Source organism: Musa acuminata, chromosome BXJ1-8 (genome assembly GCF_036884655.1).
Source record: "Musa acuminata AAA Group cultivar baxijiao chromosome BXJ1-8, Cavendish_Baxijiao_AAA, whole genome shotgun sequence".
NCBI classification, from domain to species: Eukaryota; Viridiplantae; Streptophyta; class Magnoliopsida; order Zingiberales; family Musaceae; genus Musa; species Musa acuminata.
This window is the reverse complement of record NC_088334.1, coordinates 51,706,579-51,728,701: the sequence shown is the minus strand read 5'-3', so window position 1 is coordinate 51,728,701 and position 22,123 is coordinate 51,706,579. Positions and strand designations below refer to the sequence as shown.

Here is a 22,123-nt window from a genome sequence, read left to right as displayed (position 1 = left end):
ACCTTGATTAATCTTATATATAAAGAAAGATTAAAATTAATTTATAAAAAATTTTGTGAGTATATTATTATTAAATTTAATTTAAATATTTTTATGAACCGTTTGGATTAAACAAAATTAATATGTCAAGTAGCCTATCAAACTTAGGTTATGACTTTTGGTATCATAGCTGATAGGCTATTCATCGATAGAATAAGAGAACTCATCATTCAGCTACTCAATTAAAATTTAAATATTAAATTAAAATTAAACCTTGCAAGAATATAAAGTAATATTTTTACTAATAAAATACTTAATAAAATCACCTTAAAGGTTTAAGGTGATTTTATTTTTTTTAAATAAAATACTTAATAAGAGTATAGTAAATCTAACAAATCCATAATCCGATTCAATCGGGATAAATTTAACTAATTTTGACCAAAGAACAAAATGTGATCCTAAGTCATAGTCTTCAAAAACTCAGATTAGATTCGAATCTTTAATAAAATTGAGATAAGACCTTGGAGTTTCAGACAAAAAAAACATGAAATTGTATATGAAATATTAGACTGATGGAAATGTTCAAATTTCTAGATGGATATGGATATAGATTTTGATCGGGTCATTAATAACTCCAAAATGCTCAAAGTCGACCATGGAAAAAAAGAGAAGCAATCTTGTCCCTATTGTTATGTCCTTTTCAAAGCACAATAAGATATCTTATTGCAAGAGACATGTTTGAAAAAGAAGGAAAAGGAAGAAAAAAAAAAGAAAAGAAAAGAAATCACCATCATTCACATTGTACAAATGGACATATGTGGATTCAACTTGCCAATAGTTCCAAGGCAAACACATTATCTCAAACTAATCTTATCTTTCCAAAGACTTTGAATACCCTTTTTTATGTTTTCTTGTTCTTTTAGATCTTTACTAAGTTCCCTGAACCATCCAAGGTGGCAATCCAAATCTACAAAGTTACCATTGTTGGTAGACAAGAAAAAAAAGATTGTTGTTAGACAAGACACCACAAGTCATTTGATCAATAGAAAGTGGAGGGAAATAATTAAATGGAGAAAATATTCTTTTTCATTATTACTCAATGGTAATAAAATAAATCTAAAGAATAATTAAAACATATACCCTACACCATTACCTTTTTCTTTTGGTGAAGGACAAGCTTAAGCTGAGAGAAGACCATGAAAGTAGTATGAATTTATTTGCTCTTAGTAAAGCAAGAATAAGAATTATGAAGCATTTATTTCACTGATAATTTGGTAGATGGAGACCTGTTAGGATGTGAATGACTTGTTCATGTACATGTGATGGATGGATGGATTGGGATCTCTCTCATAAGCCACAAAATAATAGGATTAACCAGTCAACCATCTTCCAATCTTTATCAAGATGGAATGATTCCTAACAAATACATACATACAAATTGTGACTTGGCCAGGGAAGGCAGTATTGGGGGCAGTTCCTTTCTCCCTATTCTTCCTACCCGTTTTGCCTACCTAACTAATGAGATAGTTGGGATCCTTCTGATGTGGTTAATTGGGGCCCCACAATGTCTTGCAATCAAGAAGCGTGTATTTTGTTGGGTGACGAGCTAACGGGTAAGTAGTTGTGCACGCAAGAAGCTCCCCAAATCCTTCGGGAAGCTTACAATATTACATGAAACCCAATCGAGTGATCCCCAACATCTGCTCCCCTCTCGTTTCGAGCTCTCAGCATTCGAGACTCACATCCATGGCGATGCGGATACCTCCCTCGTAGATTCATCGGTGGAAGCTTCCCCGTTCCACCCCGAAGTCGCCACCTTTGGTGCCCCGATTCGGAGGAATGCGTCTCCGGATGTAAAGATGCGATCTTGGGCCAGAATGAGGGGCTCTTCCTGGGGTCCGTCGATCTAGCGGCGAGGATGAAGCGATCCCTCCGTTTGCCCTTCAGCTTTTTGATCCTCGTCGCTGTGTTTTCTGTCCTCAGCTTCCGGGCGGCGGTGCAGGACAGCAGGCGGCGCGAGCGGCGGCCGGAGGTGGCCCCTCCGGCCAACGCGACTCTTCTTAGGTTGGCGGCGGTGGAGTCCGGGGAGGCGGAGCTGCGGAAGGACGTCGACGACCTCCTCGACGGGACCTTCCCCTCTGGCCACCGTGGCGTGGCCGGGTGGCGGCTCCGGACCCACTTGGACTGGCGGCAGGAGAACCACCTGGAGGTGCTGCGTCGGAATGAGCCCCGGTTTCGCCACCGGCTCCGGGGCCCCAAGGACTACCGGGCCTTGCCCGATTTCCGCCGCCCCCTCCGCGACTGGTTCCGGCGCCGCCGGTTCCATCCCGGGGTCATGTCGGAGCTGGTCGAGCTCATCAAACGCCCCATCGATCGCCACCACGGCCGCCCCGACACCAAAACAGAGCGGTACGGCTCCTGCGCCGTGGTCGGCAACAGCGGGATCCTCCTGAACAACGACCACGGCGGCCTGATCGACGGCCACGACCTGGTGATCCGCCTCAACAACGCTCGCGTCAGCGGGTACAACCACAAGGTCGGATCAAAGACCGGCCTTTCCTTCGTCAACAGCAACATCCTCCACCTCTGCGCTCGAAGGCCGGGCTGCTTCTGTCATCCGTACGGCGAGGGCGTCCCCATCGTCATGTACATCTGCCAACCCGTCCATTTCCTCGACTACGCCGTGTGCAATTCGTCCCACAAGGCGCCGCTCCTCATCACGGACGTGCGGTTCGACATGCTCTGCACCCGGATCGTGAAGTACTACTCTCTGAAGACGTTCGTGGACACAACAGGGAAGCCGCCGGGGGAGTGGACGAAGGTCCACGACGAGAAGATGTTCCACTACTCGTCGGGGATGCAGGCGGTGATGCTGGCCTTGGGGATCTGCGACCAAGTCAGCGTCTTTGGCTTCGGGAAGTCGGCGGAGGCGAAGCACCATTACCACACGAACCAGAAGGCGGAGCTGGACTTGCATGATTACGAGGCGGAGTACGCCTTGTACAGGGACCTGGTGGAGCAGCCGGAGGTAATACCCTTCCTCAAGGACTTTGGATTCAAGGTTCCTCCAGTAGTATTCTACCATTGAACTGATTGCTCGGATCGAATAAGTTGCAATTCACCATTTTGTGATAGAAAAATCTTGCAAAAAGAAGGAAAAAAAAGAAAACAAGAATTGTTAGTCAGATTGTTTGGTAGATTTTCGATAGATTGTTCGTGAGTCGAAGATGTAGTTTGAGTTGCCATGTCTAATTTTCGATGTCGTTTGTGCAAATAATTATGTTGATAAGGGTTTTGAGATTTACTTCATGTCGATTCTTTTGTAAAAAAAAAAAGGAAACTTTGTCCCATATGATAGTTCTCCATTAGTTGATGAATTTGTCGATTGTGTTCGAAAAGCTGGATTGATTGAATGGGTTACACAAGAGATCTCTCTTGGTCCATAGTTCTGATATTGCATAAGGAATTTGTGACTTGAGGGAAATGACTCTTCTTCAGCTCTCCGATAAGATCGGGGAGATTTAATGCTAATCATGTTAAGTTGTTTTCACTGCAGACTGTCTGTTGATTACAACAACCAGCATATGTGAGCTGCCGCCATGGAATTAAATCGATAGAGTTAGCAAATCTAATTAGATTGGTTCTGTGTGACCTATCATGATATTAAGTAGCTGATAGCTTCATCAATGTTTCGCATTGTCCTTGACATGGCACACACTGCATCATTCCCATCGCTTCTCTAGCTTATTCTCCGACCTGTTGTTTCGGGAAGCAGCTCAGCTGGGTTGGATTTTCTACAACGCACACAACAAATATTTTGCATCTTTTATGTCATTATTATTTATCCTTGTTTAGATTTTGGCAAATAGTTTATGCCATCTTTTACGTCATAAACTGCAGCCAAGTTAGCAAACAGTTTACATAAAAGGTACATAAAAGATGCATCTTTTATGTCTAATTTATGGTACGTGTAAAGAAAGTTTTGTTATTTTCCCTGAACTCGCTATAATTAATAGTTTAACCCAGTATCAATATTTACCACATTGTGCTTTTGCAACAACTGAGCTTTCTTTCATAAGAAGAAAAGCTGTTGCAAAAATTCACAATAAAAAACTCTTCGAGTGTAGCATTTCACTGCAAAATGGCTCATCTTGCTTTTATGCATTCAAAGCAACATGTTGTGTTGGTTGTGCATTATGAGCACTGGATGGACCAGTATCAGTTTCAATTCCATTTTCAAGGGTTCTGAAACAACTATTGTTCACTTTTGAAATTTGTCACTGCAAGATTTAGGTCATGTACTTGGGATCCATCATGGTTGTAGTAACTCAAGGAAGTTAAGTGTGTTGTGAATTCTTGTACTCCAAAAAGAATTTGGGTTTTCTAGCACAAAAGTTGCCAAGCAACTATCTGATCTACTGACTTTAAGAAGGCTTGCTCAAGAATTATATGCAGGTTAGTTCTTCTGATAAGGTTGATGCTAAACCAAAAAATGTCAGAAATTTTGATGTAAATATGGTATACTATATGATGGGGAGCATTTATGCTCCTTGATCCATGATGTTAGTAGGGCAGTTTAGCCAGTTGAAAAAGAGAAGATGATTTTTATACACTTTTTATGTGGTTGATTGATCTGTTTTATGGTTACTTTTTAGTTACTAAACTTATCTGTTTATTGTAAAATACTTGGAAGAAAGACAAACAGACAAGGAGAGCAAGAAAAGGGCAAATATGTTATGTCTGTTGTTTTAGCTGCATAAATATGTTCTCTGGTGATTAAGAAATCACATTCTCAGAAACAACAACACTTGCAAATGAACACAGAAAAAAAAATATACCTTGTTGGTTTCATCATTCATCCATCTGCAGTGGGACTCCTGTTGATTAATGGTGCTATATCCTGTGTGAAGTTGACACTTGAACCATGATACTGCTCCTGAATGGAAAAGAGATGAATCGAAGAGGAAACAATGATACCTTCGATCAAGAAGAGGAAACATGATGAATTGAAGAATACCCTACAGGAATATTCTAGCCTTGAGGTTTCTATTATTTTTCTCTAGAAAAATTTGCACCCCTACCTTTGGTTTCCCAAAGATTGACAAAGGGATGCTTGGAATGAGGTTTCTATTATTTTTCTCTAGAAAAATTTGCACCCCTACCTTTGGTTTCCCAAAGATTGACAAAGGGATGCTTGGAAAGCAGAAAAAAGAACATTAGAAGAAACCAAGACCACATCTTTTTTTTTTTTTTTTAAGGTGGAAAATGAGTGACTTTTTACACAATCGGTAAAACATTTCAATGTCCCAACCAAAACGACAAGCCTCTTCTTCTCCCTTTCTTTTTGCCCTTTTGACAAAAGAGAAAGCATGATGACATTGCTTTATTTATTTAAATACAGAGAGCAAAAAGCAATGCTCAATCTAAGTCAGAGAGTGCAACGGACCCACAAAATTCCCTTACTTGGTCTTAGGCTGACTTGATAACACGTTGGTAATGGATCCATTAAATTTATCGGGTCGGATATGAATCCTCGATCCACAAAACTATATATATATCTGATACCAATTAAATACCATCATGGATCGGATCGAGTCAAAGGTGGATTATACCCGATAACATCCCTACGACCGGCACGCCAGGTTTATGACAAAATGCCCAAAGTTCCCCCACCTTTGTCGTGGGGCAAAGAAGAAATCCAGCTCACGACGCTCATTTAGTGTCCCACTTTACTCTTCCGAGCATCTTAAATCACTAGCCTGCGCTGAGTAAGGCTGGTGGAAGTGCAGACCAACGTGCTAGCTTCGGTGGGTGAAAAGATTCGTGTTGTATTTGGACCGATCTCGTCCTCTGAGCTGAGCTCTGACGGTAGTCTAAAGCTGTCTGTAAATTATTGAAGAATTCTTCTTCGCTGGAACTAAAAAATTGCAAATGTCGAGCCCGCCCAACCATCATTATATCATTTGGCTTTCTGTCTTCTCCTGCTTCTTCCCTTTGTTCATCTGCCGTCCATTACGTTCTAATCAATGAGTCGGCCATAGACCTCTGTGTCTCTGTCGACACTCCTACCCCAGCCACTCCTAAAAGATCAAAGGATGGCCACTCCAAAACGGAAAAAAAAAAAAAAAAAAAAAAGAGTTGTGATTGTTGTTGACCCAACAATTCTTGTGGCGGCTATTCTTCATTGACTGATCCGCTTGAGTCGTTCAATAATTTGCATGTGTTTATCTTTCTAAACTTGGTTCTTTGCACCTGCGAGAGTTCGATCGCAAGACATCTTTCCCCTTCTACCCCAAGGATGTAGTACTTCACCCTTCGTAGCACTTCCATCTCGCACACCCTCAGAATATATATATATATATATATATATATCCCGACTTATTCTGGTAACTTTTCTAATCTCAATTTAAGTTGTAGACAAATACATCACATCACCCACCAACAATTCTAGCACCAAAAGACATAACATTGCTAAGCTAACAATTTTAGGTCCCATAAGAGGCAACAACATATTCACTGATATACAAAATGTAGTTGGCAAGTATATCTATCCCATTAACAATTGTCAGTGTCAAAGAAGGGAAAAAGGTAACTACTTAATGGGGGCTTCTAATGCCAAGAAATATCTTCTACTTAAAGCATCCGCAGGCGTGTTAGCAAACTGCTTTTCAGCTTCTACAATACACGAAACAACACGGAGAGCCATGTTATCTGAACAATTTTAGACAAGCAAGTGACACCATGTTGATTCAATTACTCAATTCAACATCTATGTGACATTTACAGTTGTAGTTCCTTCCATATCAATTTTCAGATCCATAATGATGATGATACCAAATATGGATATTTCTTGTTTTTTTTTTTTTTTTGTATACTTATCTACCACTAGGTAATCTTTCAAAACGTGAACTGTGCAAATGTAAATGTGGTCTCATGAAATAATATCTCCAAATCGGTTATAGACCTCAGCAGTCACTATTGATCAGTGATGGTAACGATAATATGGACTTACCTGACACCAGAATTTGCTCAATGCTGCCAACCCGAAGCTAAGGTGGAATTTGGCTTTAGCAACTTGGCCCTGTTAGAAATTAACATGTGAGTTTGTTTCGACATGAGAAAATTCTTCAATTGAAATACATGGATACGTTCTTCAGTCTCGATCACGGCTGACTCCACGTAGCAGTTTAACTCTGAAAGAACCTTGATTATTTCACAAGGCACCGCCGGATTATGGGCCGTCTCTATGAGCATCACGCTGTTGACATTAACATCATTAAAAAGGAGAACCCTGAGAATAGCCGCAAGTGATAGGCAAACATATTTTGCACACATTATGGTTACATATTGTGCACGATATCTAATCTACAGAACTGATTCCCATATATCATGCTGCAGTTTACGAGTGGGGACTCTTTTGACTCTTGAGAATATGACTAGGCAACTGGCTGTTTTACTACTAACTCTAATAGAGCAGAATTCCATTTTATTAGCAAACAAAAAAAGACTGAATATTTCATGATTAGAATATCCAAGTAAAATGAATCTCTAATGGAGTAGAATTTCATGCTAATCAGCTCACAAAAGGGTTGCATATTTCATAATTGGAGGTAACCAAGTAGAACTGCATCTTATATGATCAATCCCCAAATGTTAAGAAATGACACCAACACAACGACAAAAAAATATAATCACAGGTACAGAGAAAAGCAGAAGCAACAGGAAGCACACACATTATTATTCCTTTTCTTCCTTGGAGTTTGATCAGAATATTACACATAGCAGGTTATGTGCTTTTGTTTACAACGCTTTTTCTTGGACCTAAACAGTGGCCAAAGGTTACAACACTATAACAGAGGAGAGGTTTAGTCGCCTGGATATCTGACATCAACTGTGTGGTGATCGCTTGTAGGAGAACTAACGAGAGTAGATCTTATGTAAAAAATGAGAGCTACATGGTATACTGAAAGCACTATCATAGAGGAAATAACCGGACATGAAGATGTAGTCTTAAATGAAATGTTAGGTCTTTTATTTTTCTTAGAGAATATGGCATATTAGACTGAGAATTGATCCTATGCTTTGAAACTGATCTTTGACACTTTCAAGAGCAAAGAAAATTCACCACACATTTATTGGTAATATGAACCACTAGGTGCTGACAGAATAATGATAAACAAAAATTTAACGATAAAGATAACGAAAGGAAAGCAGCACACCTTGTCCTTGGTCCATTGTAGACAAAACGTAAAGATGTTGCAGAATCGGTATAGAGCTGTAAATAATAATATAAACTCAGTAGTCTCAGCCCGTTCCAAAGTGATGCAACCTACCGAAAACATGCTAAAATTTGAAGGGTAGCCAGAGACATGTGATAAAGACTTCATTTGAAATACAATATGCTAACAGTGCATGATAGGGAACCTAAACCTCCAACTTGTGAACCTGGCAGCCAGAAATATATTAGTACACTTTAGAAACAACCTGGTTCACGCTAGAATTTAAGGAGAAGCCAATGAAGTAACTACAAGTATATTCAAGTATGGACTTCTAATGATTGTATTATAAAAATGTTGTAATAAGTTTTTCATCTTTTCATACATGAATAAGTTTTCAAGGTAAATGAAAAATAATATATCTTTTTTTTTTGTTTTGACGGAAACTGAGACTATAGTCAAATGTCCTAATAATTTCACGATAATGGTGATAGTTGGTTATGATGCCTGGAACTTACAACCCGGAATAGTTCAGGCCTGAATAGATTGGCGTGTGACAATATACAGTTAAGGAAATATCAGCCATGGCAGAATTTAACCTTCTTGTTTCCAATATCCTCTGCAGTTCCCATTTGCTCACCAGATACCTAGATTAAGTATGTCAACATGAAGAAATATATCACCATAAGACATTAAGTCAATCAGGATTTAAAGGTAATAAAGTAATAAAAAAATCATATCATACTTTTGGATACTTCTGTACTACATCAGTGGAGGCCATCTTGTTCTTAATGAGCTCACCAAGATACTCAACTTTGCATGGCCTACCAGTTACATTGAGACCATGTAACTTCAAATCCAAGAAATATCCTTAAGATGGGAAAATTGACAGTACCAATATAAAAGAAGGATGCCCAGGCATAATTTATCGAAGAAAGAGTTTGATGATACGATTTAGAAATATACTAATCATTTTCTGCTTAAGCATTAATAACAGAATGCAAAAAAACTGATGGGCTCTGATGTCAATGCAAGTTTCAAACAATGAGAAAAGAAACTAAATTAAATATAAAGATTTTTCAATGGCTATCTACTGCCTTTTTCTTTTTTTTTGAGGTATTTTTTATGCATAACAGAAAACAATGCTTTCCATTGCACTGGCAAGTATCAAACTGATATTGTTATGTGGACAATTCAAGTTACTAAAGCACCTTAATTATCAAAGCAAATGATCAGCATATTTTTACTGAAAAATGCTTCGAAGTATGGCTCGTGGACATTCTTTTTCATAAAAGCCTCAAGATATCTACTGGTCTTTTATGAAGATATCTCCTTCAAATTGTCAGTAGAAATAGAATAAGCAAGTCACAAACTCATACTGATTAAACTAAAACGTTGGCATTTGTCCATGCTACATATTATGGTTATTGCATATGTTGTTACACCATTGTTTGAGCAACAAGAATCAGCTATGCAACCTAAGCAGCTTCCTTACATGTGACTGTATAGTATATGACGAATTCATCAAATACTCTTGAACCATTAAATGATGTTTTCATTTTGTGAAAGAAGGAAATATGAGGGAGCATCCAGCCAAAAAATGATCATGAAATACTATAGGAGTTCAGAATAAGGTAGACTGTGTACATGGTTGCAAATCTTTTATATTCATCTTGCAAAGAAAGAGGAACAATAGCCTTTATTTGCACTGTGGTAGAAGTAATCAGATGATTATAGGAATATTCAAACTAATTACATGATCACTCACAATCTTGTAATAAACACTGATCTTAGTAAAATAGAAGCCTCACACTCGACAGTTCCTTTAACCACAACACCTTCAAGATCCTTCAAAATCTCCAGCTGCAAGATCAAAAACTAGATATTAAGAACTCAGAATCAAGAGATCATGTTTAATGGACATTTCTGACCAGAGGAAGACCATCTATTTTCCCTTTTCCTCTGAAACCAGCTGAAAAACCAATAACAAATTATAATTGGCGTCCTAATCTCACCCCATAGACGTCAAAGGAATATTTCCACCTCCCAAACCAATTGACAAAACAACAGTTTAGAAACATGAAGCTTGATCTGGATGCAATAAAATATACAATATACCAGTTTTGTCATATATGACTATATTAACTGCAATCAAGACTGCATCACATGAGTATAATGAAGTGGCCTAGAAAGATACAAACAAACCATGCACATAGGTGCACACATGGATGCATATAGTTACACACACAGGACCCAGAAGATGCTGACTGAAAAGTGGAAAATTTGTTATTAGAGCTACTATTTGCAGATCTGGCTCGTTTTGATAGGGAAACAAGAGAAATCTTTTGATGAACTTAGAAAGTTTCCTACAAGGATATCTTAATAAAGAAAAGGTCAATTGATTCTGTTGTGGGCACTTCAAATGAGCGAGTAGAGTTGAGACTAGTCTTTGTTTTTTGGGATTTTCTTTTATTTATTTATTTATTTATTTTTGGCTTCATCAAGGGGGCCAATTTGTTATGGTGGTTTCTCCACAAACGACTAGGTCAAATTTCACAATCACCTCCTTTGTTTACATATTTATGTTTACATAAAAGATGCACATAAGTTAATTAAGAGTGCTGCATACTCCATTCTTTCAGCGCATACACTGAATATAAACAACATATCCAAAACCTAAGACCTTTCTCTTTGCTTAAAAGAATCAAGATATAGTGCTGCATCATCGATCACCTACCAGTAAATCTTTATGAGGAAAAAATATCAAAGCGTTCAGAAACTTAATGTTCAACTCCATTAGTCTATTATGTATTTGCAGTTGATAAAACAGAATATTCCTTCAAACCTAAATCCTCAGGCAGAAATTGACAAAACACAGACTACCTTCTCTTTGCTACTATAAGGAAACAGTTAACAGAAACAAAATAATCTGCAAAGAATGGATTCAAGGAAATGAAACCATGGTTTATGCATGATAAGAACAAAATGGTAAGGAATCGCTTAACCAGGTCAAATAATGCCTTCATATGGTCCTCTGAAGCACAATGCACAAATGCTGAAAGATCTGAACCTTGCTTTAGCCAAACAGTCAGTGTATCACAATCCTCATCATACTGTTCTGATGGCTGACAGGAAACAATTTCTGACAGGGTCAGTACAGAACAACAACGAAACACAGGGAATACCATCTCGTATAAAACCACATAATAGTTCTAACCATTTATAAATACATACAAGCTCCTTGATAGAAAACACATCCATGATTTGATATCGAAAAGCTATTTGTCACCAAATTTGACAAGTCAACTAGGCATTTATATCTACTCTTGTACTTAATATCTTAACCATTGTGGTATCATGAAGCTGAATACAGAGCCTACGTCACACCCTCGCTACTCAAACTGTTAATTGCTCATCTTGATTGGCATAATTACGAATGTGCATAAATTATGAGCGGAAAGATCTCTATAATCAATAAAATATTCTGCTTCTCAGCTTTAAATGTAGAAAGCAGATATTGTTTTGATTTCACATATCACTATGTCATCAGCACAATTTTTCTCCGACTGAACCCAAAACAATTGCAAAAGGAGCCTGTAGAAGAAAGTTTGCGGAGTTAACTTAAAACCCAATGCAGCAGAGTAATGTAGCTGATGAATCCATACCTCGGAGGAGAATCGCACCAAATGAGAATAATGAGAACCAACCCTAACCACAGAAGGAGACTGTCATGCGCGAGAACTCAAACAGTCTCTTTGTACCAAAAGAAATATAATCCACCTAGTTAAACTCGAGACCTCTCAATTTATCAAGACGCGATATCAGAAGGCACAAGTTAATGTATCAAAAACTGGGATTTACATGATTACTAGAAGCATTATTCTTGTCATTCTTTCTTCCCTTCTGATGCTACAAATATAAACTCAGTTGTAGTGCAGACAAAAGGAGAAGCAAATTGCAATATTGCAAGGCCAAATGCGTCGTCTTCATCTAAAATTTTCAAATGCGCCTCATATTGTGAGAAGAAAAAGTATTTAATCATTAAAAATAGAATTTTCAAGATGTTCCACCTCGTTTATATATAGAAGGCACCATCATTTTGCTATTCTGCAACAGTATCCAGCCAGCAACACTATTTCAAATTCCAGTCAAGAATCACATGTCCACAACTGTGCTCGTCTATTCTTTCTCTGCCACGATGATATTGCTCTAGATTGCTACTTTCTAATCAAACAGAAGTAAACTAAAAAATTAAAAAAACCATACAAAACAACACCACAAATTTCTCCCAAATCCCCATAGACCAAACAGAAATCACAAAAAAAAAAAAAACAAATAAACATGAAAGATTCCATAACTATCATTAAGACGAGCCTCGATTGCAATAACATGATCCGTGAAACAACAAACTAAATGTCACATAAGTTTAATCAATTACAATAAGCAAGATCATCACAGACCAAGAAAATCGAATATTAATACCATTCACTAAGCTAAAACGGTCGTGATCCATATACAAAAGCACCTGGTTTCAACCTGCAGCTATAGAATAACTGGAATCTAGATGGACAGACCGAAAAGATAGACGAACCGAGACATTGAATCTTAACAACATTCAAGAACTAAACGATCGAGATCCGGACATACAATCAACACATCCCAAACTAAACCACAAAAGTCGCAGAAACCGCAGAACATGATCCAAAAGAATAAATTCCACGGATAAAATGAACGAACCAAGACAGGGCAAGGGAACTTACCGGCGGATCATTCCGAGAGGGTCCCGGCGGGACGAAGGGGATCCGTCGAGGAACAAGGGGCGCTCGAGGGTCTCGGAACGAGAAGTACAAAGGCGAATAAACCCTAGATCCGGAACCCTAAGTCGGTGGGAAACGAGAGAGAGCGGAGGAAGAGAAGAGGAGGAGACGCGAGGCAAAGCCATTGCGTTCGTTAGAACCCCCGCGAGGGAGCAGGCCCTTTTATAGGCAAATGACGGGGATTCACTGTTAAGTTTAGAACAGCGAGAGTGCTTTGTAATAAATCAAAACCGTCCGATTACATTACGTGGCAAGATCGTTGGCTCGCATCTCATACTCCCTAAATGGGAATCTTAGGAAGTTGGTTTGATGGTATTTAAATATCTGATAGATGTTCAAATGTGAAAATATTATTAAGTAAACAGTCATAATTAATCTTAGAAGCAAAATATGTGTCACATAATATATATATAGCTATACAAAGGTATTGGATAACTTATGCTTCAAATCAACTGTGTCTCTTTCTTATTCTTTGAAATGCATGGACTATAATATGAACATTCCTCCCCAACCTTCATGCCCATCTCTTTGCTTGATTGACAGTCACCCAATTACACTCACGAGGGTATTGAATTATCACTCTAGAGAACAAAGCCATCATAGAGCTGTGAATGAACTAACATCTTAAATTGGAAATAGGTAAAAAAATTAGATTGAATACTATCAGTGTCTTATTATTAATTTCGACTTAAGTATTTTGAGTCTGAAACATTTATTCCAATGCAATCATAGAATAGTTTTCAGAATATTAGTTTTCTTATTATTTTTATTAAGATATTTTAATGAGTATCATATTATTGTATAATTGAAAAGTCTTATATTTTTAAGTATATACGAGAATTGTATCGATCATTACTTAACTATGAAAATTCTATTGGAATACTATGCCTAGGAGACGTTTATCTATGCTATTTATTGCATGATAAAATAATTTTACTTCAAACTAGCCAAATAAATCTTGACAATAATTGTTAGGCTCGGAAGAGAAAGAAAGCTAACATGGTAATCTTATCAATCACATAATTTATATACCTAATTATATATTAAGATTTTAGAAACTTAATTAGATTTTGATTAAAGTTATCGATAAATAAAAAAGAGTATTAATCTTGATGGGAGAGACTTAAGTTAACTCTATCTAGGTCCTCCACTCTCGCATATATAATGATATACACACTTAATTATTTTCATCATATAGATCTAAGGTTTTTAATTCAATAATAATATCGAAAGGTATGTGATATTATTCTGGATAAATGATATTTTTTTTATTTTAATCCTGACTTAATTATATTCCACAAGATAATTTAATTTTATAAATCTAACAAAAAAATATAACTAAATTTGATTATTACGAGTTATCATCCATTATTACAGAGAGAGGATTTGGAATCGAATAGCGATGTTGTGTTAGCAGAGATGGAGGAAAATGACAACACTGACAAGAAGATAACACCAAAAACAAACACGTGAAAATTAAGAGAAACACCATTGTTGAGCAATAATTTAGAGTCCTATGTTTATTTTTCGCAACGTCCAAAATCCCCCCAAAAAGAAGAAGACGAGGACAAGAAAGCCCACCCGATTAATTAGCGGTGGGCATGACGTCGAAGACGATGGCAAGAAAAAAGAACCCATACATCTCATGCCCTTTTGGTTTTTATACTTAGACCAAAATATCGTGATTAAGATAAATAAAAAATACATCAATTTAAAATTGAGTTCTTCCATGACTCATTTTTTTATGGTATGATTCTATCATTCACATGAGAAATTAGCGAAGGTGAGAGACCTTCTTCATAAGCCATGAAGTTGGAAGGCTTTCATCTTGGAGGTATTCTTGTTGAGCCAAAACTAGCCTGTTAATTTATTATTATTATTTTTTAAGATTAGTATCTTTCTATTCCTCTATTTTTGTTCCGTTATTATCAAGAAAAAAGTATTAGAAAAAAATAAAAATAAAAAGGAGGCTCTTTGGACGCTCGCCATTAAGGAATAGTGTCTGAGTTTTAGGTTACATGACAACACTTTAAGAATGAGAAGGTAACATTTGAGGTACATGCATGGGCTCGTGTACTTTGTTGGAGTACAATAATTGAGAGACAGCCAACAATAATTGAGAGGCACCCAACACCAACTTCTTTTATCTTTTACCTTGGAAAGTGTTCGATACTGATATCGTGTGTTGACATCAACCCTTCGCATGATCCAAAATCCAAAGAATGACAAATGACTGTCCGACGTAAATATTGGAATCATAGGACGAGATATTTAGACAGTGGAAACACATGCATGAACATATGACAAAAGAAGGACAAGTCTCCTCTTATCCACTTCTTCTATATAAGAGAGTAGTATGCCATGGATTAGTTGTGTGAAGGAAGGAAGGAAGGAAGAGAGCAGCATCCTCGTGGTTCAATATGGCGAGCTTACCACCACTGAAACTAGCAGTCCTGTGCCTGTTGCTTGCACTCACCGGAAGACTGCGTGCCGAACCATGCATCGCAGTCTACTGGGGCCAAAATGGCAACGAGGGAGGCTTACGAGACGCCTGTGCCACCGGCTACTACAAGTACGTCCTCGTAGCCTTCCTCAACCAGTTCGGCAACGGCCAGATTCCACAGATGAACCTCGCCGGCCACTGTGACCCCAACAGCGGCGGCTGCACTTTCCTGAGCAGCGACATCATCTCGTGCCAGCAGGACTACAACGTCAAGGTGATGCTCTCCCTGGGCGGTGGCATCGGCAGCTACCGCCTGGCGTCCAAGGAGGATGCCAGGGAGGTCGCCCGCTACATCTATAACAGTTTCTTGGGCGGCTCTTCCTCCAACCGGCCCCTCGGGAACGCCGTGTTGGACGGCGTCGACTTCGACATCGAGGGAGGGAGCAGAGACCACTGGGACGACCTTGCTCGCTACTTGAAGGCCTACGATACGCCGGAGCGGAAAGTTCATCTGAGCGCGGCTCCACAGTGCCCCATTCCCGACTATTACCTTCAAACTGCGATCGACACCGGTCTCTTCGACTACCTGTTTGTGCAGTTCTACAACAACTACTGCCAGTACACGTCCAGCAACGAGGCCACCTTTGAACAGATATGGAACCAGTGGGTTTCCAAAAACGTAAGCAAGGTGTTCCTCGGACTCCCTGCTTCTCCACAGGCGGCAGGAAATGGCTTCGTCGAACCCTACGAGCTCATAAAGAACGTTATTCCCATCGTCAAGCGTTCAGAGAAGTATGGAGGAATTATGCTATGGAGCAGATACTATGACGTTATCTATGGTTTCAGTCCTCGAGTAAAGAACCATGTGTGTCCCAATGAGTTATCCTTCGCCTCGTCCATGAGGATTAAGCCGTTGACGATGATCTGAACTATGTCAGTGAGCTAGTCTACTTGTGAACCATGTCTCCTATGTCCTACGTGTGGTGTTCTCCATCAGTAAAATAAATATCGTGACATCCTCACTATGTTCTCCATCAATAAAATAAGTCTTTGACGATGATCTGAACTATGTCAGCGAACTATTCTACTTCCTTGTGAACCCGGGAGGATGTCTCCTATGTTCTTCATCAATAAAACAAAGATGGTGAAATCCTCATCATAACTAATATTGTTTGAATCTGCTTCGTTGAAACCACCTTTATTCCTTCACATTTTTCATCCGCCTTCGAGGTCACTACAGACCGATAATGAAACACAGGTAATATCATCTTGTAGTTTATATTTTTTATCAACCCGTGTGCAGAATTATATAAGATGCCTTCCAGGTGGAAAAAATCGAACTCCTGAGATATTATTTTTCATGAAGCCTAAGATCGGAAGGAGTTTCCCAACCTAATTACCTCCACACCCAAATTACTAAACCGAGAAAGACAAATACGGTGATAAACAGTCAAAAAATAATCCCCAAATAACTATGTTAAAAGTGAGACAAATCGTAGAGGGACAATTGAAGGGTAAAATATTCTGTGGGGAGGTAGCCTTAATCATCTTTAACAGTCTATTTTCATATTTATGTCCAGGTAATAGTGAAGGAAGTCACTCATAATTGTCTGATTTAGACTTATATCCACATAGGTAGACTACAAGGGCGGACAATTATTACCAAATGTCTGATAATAATTGATCATTGATATTCCCCTATCGTTTGTCCCTCCCAAAGGTGCACACTTCACGAATTCTTTAAGAGAGTTTTTGAAATGTAGTTATCATCTTATCTAACAACTAGGGAGAGGAGCCATCGAAATGTCTATTTCAAGTAATAAAGCATATGATCGATCTATTCGGTCTACCAAGAGACCAACTACGAACAAAGGAAGCTTACTCTCAACTGACTTATTTAAGAGCCAAGGCATGCTCCTCTCCTACTTGTCATCGAGACAGGCTATGGAGGAGCCGAGATGAGCATCTCCTCTCTTTGTCGTCGAGGGACTCACGTCGGGCGATGGGTCTACTGTAGGACCACCCAAGGATCTCGTAGATCTATAGCGATGGTGTTAGGGAGTCATCTCCATCATTGATCTGGCCCTCCTCTTTCGCTCATGTTGAGGCGTGCTCCTTTGTTAAGGGTCTACGAGATTGCCTGGGGCTCTTTCCAGTTTGGCGCTAATTTATCCCAGGATCGAATTAGGTCATTGACTTCAACTTTTTGAAACACTAGGTCCCCAAGTCTGACTCCCCAAGGGCGAATACCTTGGTTGTAGAGCTTGGTCACTGCTTTTTTTATATCTTAATGTCCTTAAGTGTGCTTCTACTCTAACCTCGCTAATTAGGTCGAGTTCAACCTGAAGTCTTTTTTCAAAGATTTTCTCATCAAAATTCTCAACTCAATATGTTGAAAAGACTATCTGAGTGGTAGGATAGCCTTAGTGCTAAAGGGTAAATTGAATGGTGACTCTCTCAACTCAATCTTAAGTGTCGTCCAACTTTTGTTGAACTCCATCAGATTGACAAAACTTCTTGAATTTCACATTGTTAAATTGTGTTCCATTGTCGATAATTATGACTCTTCCAATTCTAAAGCAAGTAATGATATACTTCCATACAAATCTCTTGAACTACTTCTCAATGATCGACACCAATGACTTAGCCTCTACTCACTTCGTAAAATAATCAACTCTGACGATGAGAAACCTTCGCTGGCCCGAGGCTAGTGGAAAGGGTTCGAAAATATCCATATCCCTTTGAGCGAAGGGCTATCTGTACTCGATCGAACTTAAAGGGACTACCGATTGATGTTGTATCCATGTGAAACTCTGTCATCAATCACATTTTTGGGCATAGGCTATGGTGTCATTCCATAACGTCGACTAGTAGAACTCTTGAGAAAGTGCATTGAAAGAGAGAGTTCATCTATCATTGTGCTCCCCACATATACCCTTATGCACCTCAACTAACATCATCTTAGCTTCCTGAGGTATTAGGCTTCTAAGGAATGACGAACTAAAAGACTTACAATACGAGCGATTGTTAATTATGTAGTATCATAGAGGAAATAACCGGACATGAAGATGTAGTCAAATGAAATGTTAGGTCTTTTTTTTTTTCTTAGAGAATATGGCATATTAAACTGAGAATTGATCCTACGCTTTGAAACTGATCTTTGACACTTTCAAGAGCAAAGAAAATTCACCACACATTTATTGGTAATATGAACCACTAGGTGCTGACAGAATAATGATAAACAAAAATTTAACGATAAAGATAACAAAAGGAAAGCAGCACACCTTGTCCTTGGTCCATTGTAGACAAAACGCAAAGATGTTGCAAAATCGGCATAGAGCTGTAAATAATAATATAAACTCAGTAGTCTCAGCCCGTTCCTAAGTGATGCAACCTACCGAAAACATACTAAATTTTGAAGGGTAGCCAGAGACATGAGATAAAGACTTCATTTGAAATACAATATGCTAACGGTGCATGATAGGGAACCTAAACCTCCAACTTGTGAACCTGGCAGCCAGAAATATATTAGTACACTTTAGAAACAACCTGGTTCACGCTAGAATTTAAGGAGAAGCCAATGAAGTAACTACAAGTATATTCAAGTATGGACTTCTAATGATTGTATTATAAAAATATTGTAATAAGTTTTTCATCTTTTCATACATGAATAAGTTTTCAAGGTAAATGAAAAATAATATATCTTTTTTTTTTTTTTTATGGAAACTGAGACTATAGTCAGATGTCCTAATAATTTCACGATAATGGTGATAGTTGGTTATGATGCCTGGAACTTGCAACCCGGAATAGTTCAGGCCTGAATAGATTGGCGTGTCACAATATACAGTAAAGGAAATATCAGCCATGGCAGAATTTAACCTTCTTGTTTCCAATATCCTCTGCAGTTCCCATTTGCTCACCAGATACCTAGATTAAGTATGTCAACATGAAGAAATATATCACCATAAGACATTAAGTCAATCAGGATTTAAAGGTAATAAAGCAATAAAAAAATCATATCATACTTTTGGATACTTCTGTACTACATCAGTGGAGGCCATCTTGTTCTTAATGAGCTCACCAAGATACTCAACTTTGCATGGCCTACCAGTTACATTGAGACCATGTAACTTCAAATCCAAGAAATATCCTTAAGATGGGAAAATTGACAGTACCAATATAAAAGAAGGATGCCCAGGCATAATTTATGGAAGAAAGAGTTTGATGATACGATTTAGAAATATACTAATCATTTTCTGCTTAAGCATTAATAACAGAATGCAAAAAAACTGATGGGCTCTGATGTCAATGCAAGTTTCAAACAATGAGAAAAGAAACTAAATTAAATATAAAGATTTTTCAATGGCTATCTACTGTCTTTTTTTTTTTTGAGGTATTTTTGATGCATAACAGAAAACAATGCTTTCCATTGCACTGGCAAGTATCAAACTGATATTGTTATGTGGACAATTCAAGTTACTAGAGCACCTTAATTATCAAAGCAAATGATCAGCATATTTTTACTGAAAAATGCTTCGAAGTATGGCTCGTGGACATTCTTTTTCATAAATGCCTCAAGATATCTACTGGTCTTTTATGAAGATATCTCCTTCAAATTGTCAGTAGAAATAGAATAAGCGAGTCACAAACTCATACTGATTAAACTAAAACGTTGGCATTTGTCCATGCTACATATTATGGTTATTGCATATGTTGTTACACCATTGTTTGAGCAACAAGAATCAGCTATGCAACCTAAGCAGCTTCCTTACATGTGACTGTATAGTATATGACGAATTCATCAAATACTCTTGAACCATTAAATGATGTTTTCATTTTGTGAAAGAAGGAAATATGAGGGAGCATCCAGCCAAAAAATGATCATGAAATACTATAGGAGTTCAGAATAAGGTAGGCTGTGTACATGGTTGCAAATCTTTTATATTCATCTTGCAAAGAAAGAGGAACATTAGCCTTTATTTGCACTGTGGTAGAAGTAATCAGATGATTATAGGAATATTCAAACTAATTACATGATCACTTACAATCTTGTAATAAACACTGATCTTAGTAAAATAGAAGCCTCACACTCTACAGTTCCTTTAACCACAACAACTTCAAGATCCTTCAAAATCTCCAGCTGCAAGATCAAAAACTAGATATTAAGAACTCAGAATCAAGAGATCATGTTTAATGGACATTTCTGACCAGAGGAAGACCATCTATTTTCCCTTTTCCTCTGAAACCAGCTGAAAAACCAATAACAAATTATAATTGGCGTCCTAATCTCACCCCATAGACGTCAAAGGAATATTTCCAACTCCCAAACCAATTGACAAAACAACAGTTTAGAAACATAAAGCTTGATCTGGATGCAATAAAATATACAATATACCAGTTTTGTCATATATGACTATATTAACTGCAATCAAGACAGCATCACATGAGTATAATGAAGTGGCCTAGAAAGATACAAAGAAACCATGCGCATAGGTGCACACATGGATGCATATAGTTACACACACAGGACCCAGAAGAAGCTGACTGAAAAGTGGAAAATTTGTTATTAGAGCTACTATTTGCAGATCTGGCTCGTTTTGATAGGGAAACAAGAGAAATCTTTTGATGAACTTATAAAGTTTCCGACAAGGATATCTTAATAAAGAAAAGGTCAATTGATTCTGTTGTGGGCATATTTCAAATGAGCGAGTAGAGTTGAGACTAGTCTTTGGTTTTTGGGATTTTCTTTTATTTATTTATTTATTTATTTTTGGCTTCATCAAGGGGGCCAATTTGTTATGGTGGTCAAATTTCACAATCACCTCCTTTGTTTACATATTTATGTTTACATAAAAGATGCACATAAGTTACTTAAGAGTGCTGCATACTCCATTCTTTCAGCACATACACTGAATATAAACAACATATCCAAAACCTAAGACCTTTCTCTTTGCTTAAAAGAATCAAGATATAGTGCTGCATCGTCGATCACCTACCAGTAAATCTTTATGAGGAAAAAATATCAAAGCGTTCAGAAACTTAATGTTCAACTCCATTAGTCTATTATGTATTTGCAGTTGATAAAACAGAATATTCCTTCAAACCTAAATCCTCAGGCAGAAATTGACAAAACACAGACTACCTTCTCTTTGCTATTATAAGGAAACAGTTAACAGAAACAAAATAATCTGCAAAGAATGGATTCAAGGAAATGAAACCATGGTTTATGTATGATAAGAACAAAATGGTAAGGAATCGCTTAACCAGGTCAAATAATGCCTTCGTATGGTCCTCCGAAGCACAATGCACAAATGCTGAAAGATCTGAACCTTGCTTTAGCCAAACAGTCAGTGTATCACAATCCTCATCATACTGTTCTGATGGCTGACAGGAAACAATTTCTGACAGGGTCAGTACAGAACAACAACGAAACACAGGAAATACCATTTCGTATAAAACCACATAATAGTTCTAACCATTTATAAATACATACAAGCTCCTTGATAGAAAACACATCCATGATTTGATATCGAAAAGCTATTTGTCACCAAATTTGACAAGTCAACTAGGCATTTATATCTACTCTTGTACTTAATATCTTAACCATTGTGGTATCATGAAGCTGAATACAGAGCCTACGTCACACCCTCGCTACTCAAACTGTTAAT

At 37.9% G+C, this 22,123-nt stretch overlaps 2 protein-coding genes across 2 annotated transcripts; both read left to right on the top strand.

Annotated features, from left to right (window-relative positions):
* The first annotated feature begins 1,660 nt into the window (after positions 1–1,660).
* LOC103995650 (sialyltransferase-like protein 1) lies at positions 1,661–3,356 on the top strand. The gene has a single exon (XM_009416293.3). The coding sequence runs from the start codon at positions 1,898–1,900 to the stop codon at positions 3,065–3,067; it is 1,170 nt and encodes a 389-aa protein (XP_009414568.2). The 5' UTR covers positions 1,661–1,897; the 3' UTR covers positions 3,068–3,356.
* A 12,024-nt stretch (positions 3,357–15,380) lies between these two features.
* On the top strand, positions 15,381–16,515 carry LOC135588756 (hevamine-A-like). The gene has a single exon (XM_065081050.1). It carries the CDS (start codon positions 15,433–15,435, stop codon positions 16,381–16,383), a length of 951 nt encoding a protein of 316 aa, XP_064937122.1. The 5' UTR covers positions 15,381–15,432; the 3' UTR covers positions 16,384–16,515.
* Positions 16,516–22,123: the final 5,608 nt, after the last annotated feature.

Bases quoted from the DNA above. Each gene is read 5' to 3' on its own strand.
- LOC103995650 (XM_009416293.3), top strand. From the start codon at position 1,898: ATGAAGCGATCCCTCCGTTTGCCCTTCAGCTTTTTGATCCTCGTCGCT.
- LOC135588756 (XM_065081050.1), top strand. From the start codon at position 15,433: ATGGCGAGCTTACCACCACTGAAACTAGCAGTCCTGTGCCTGTTGCTT.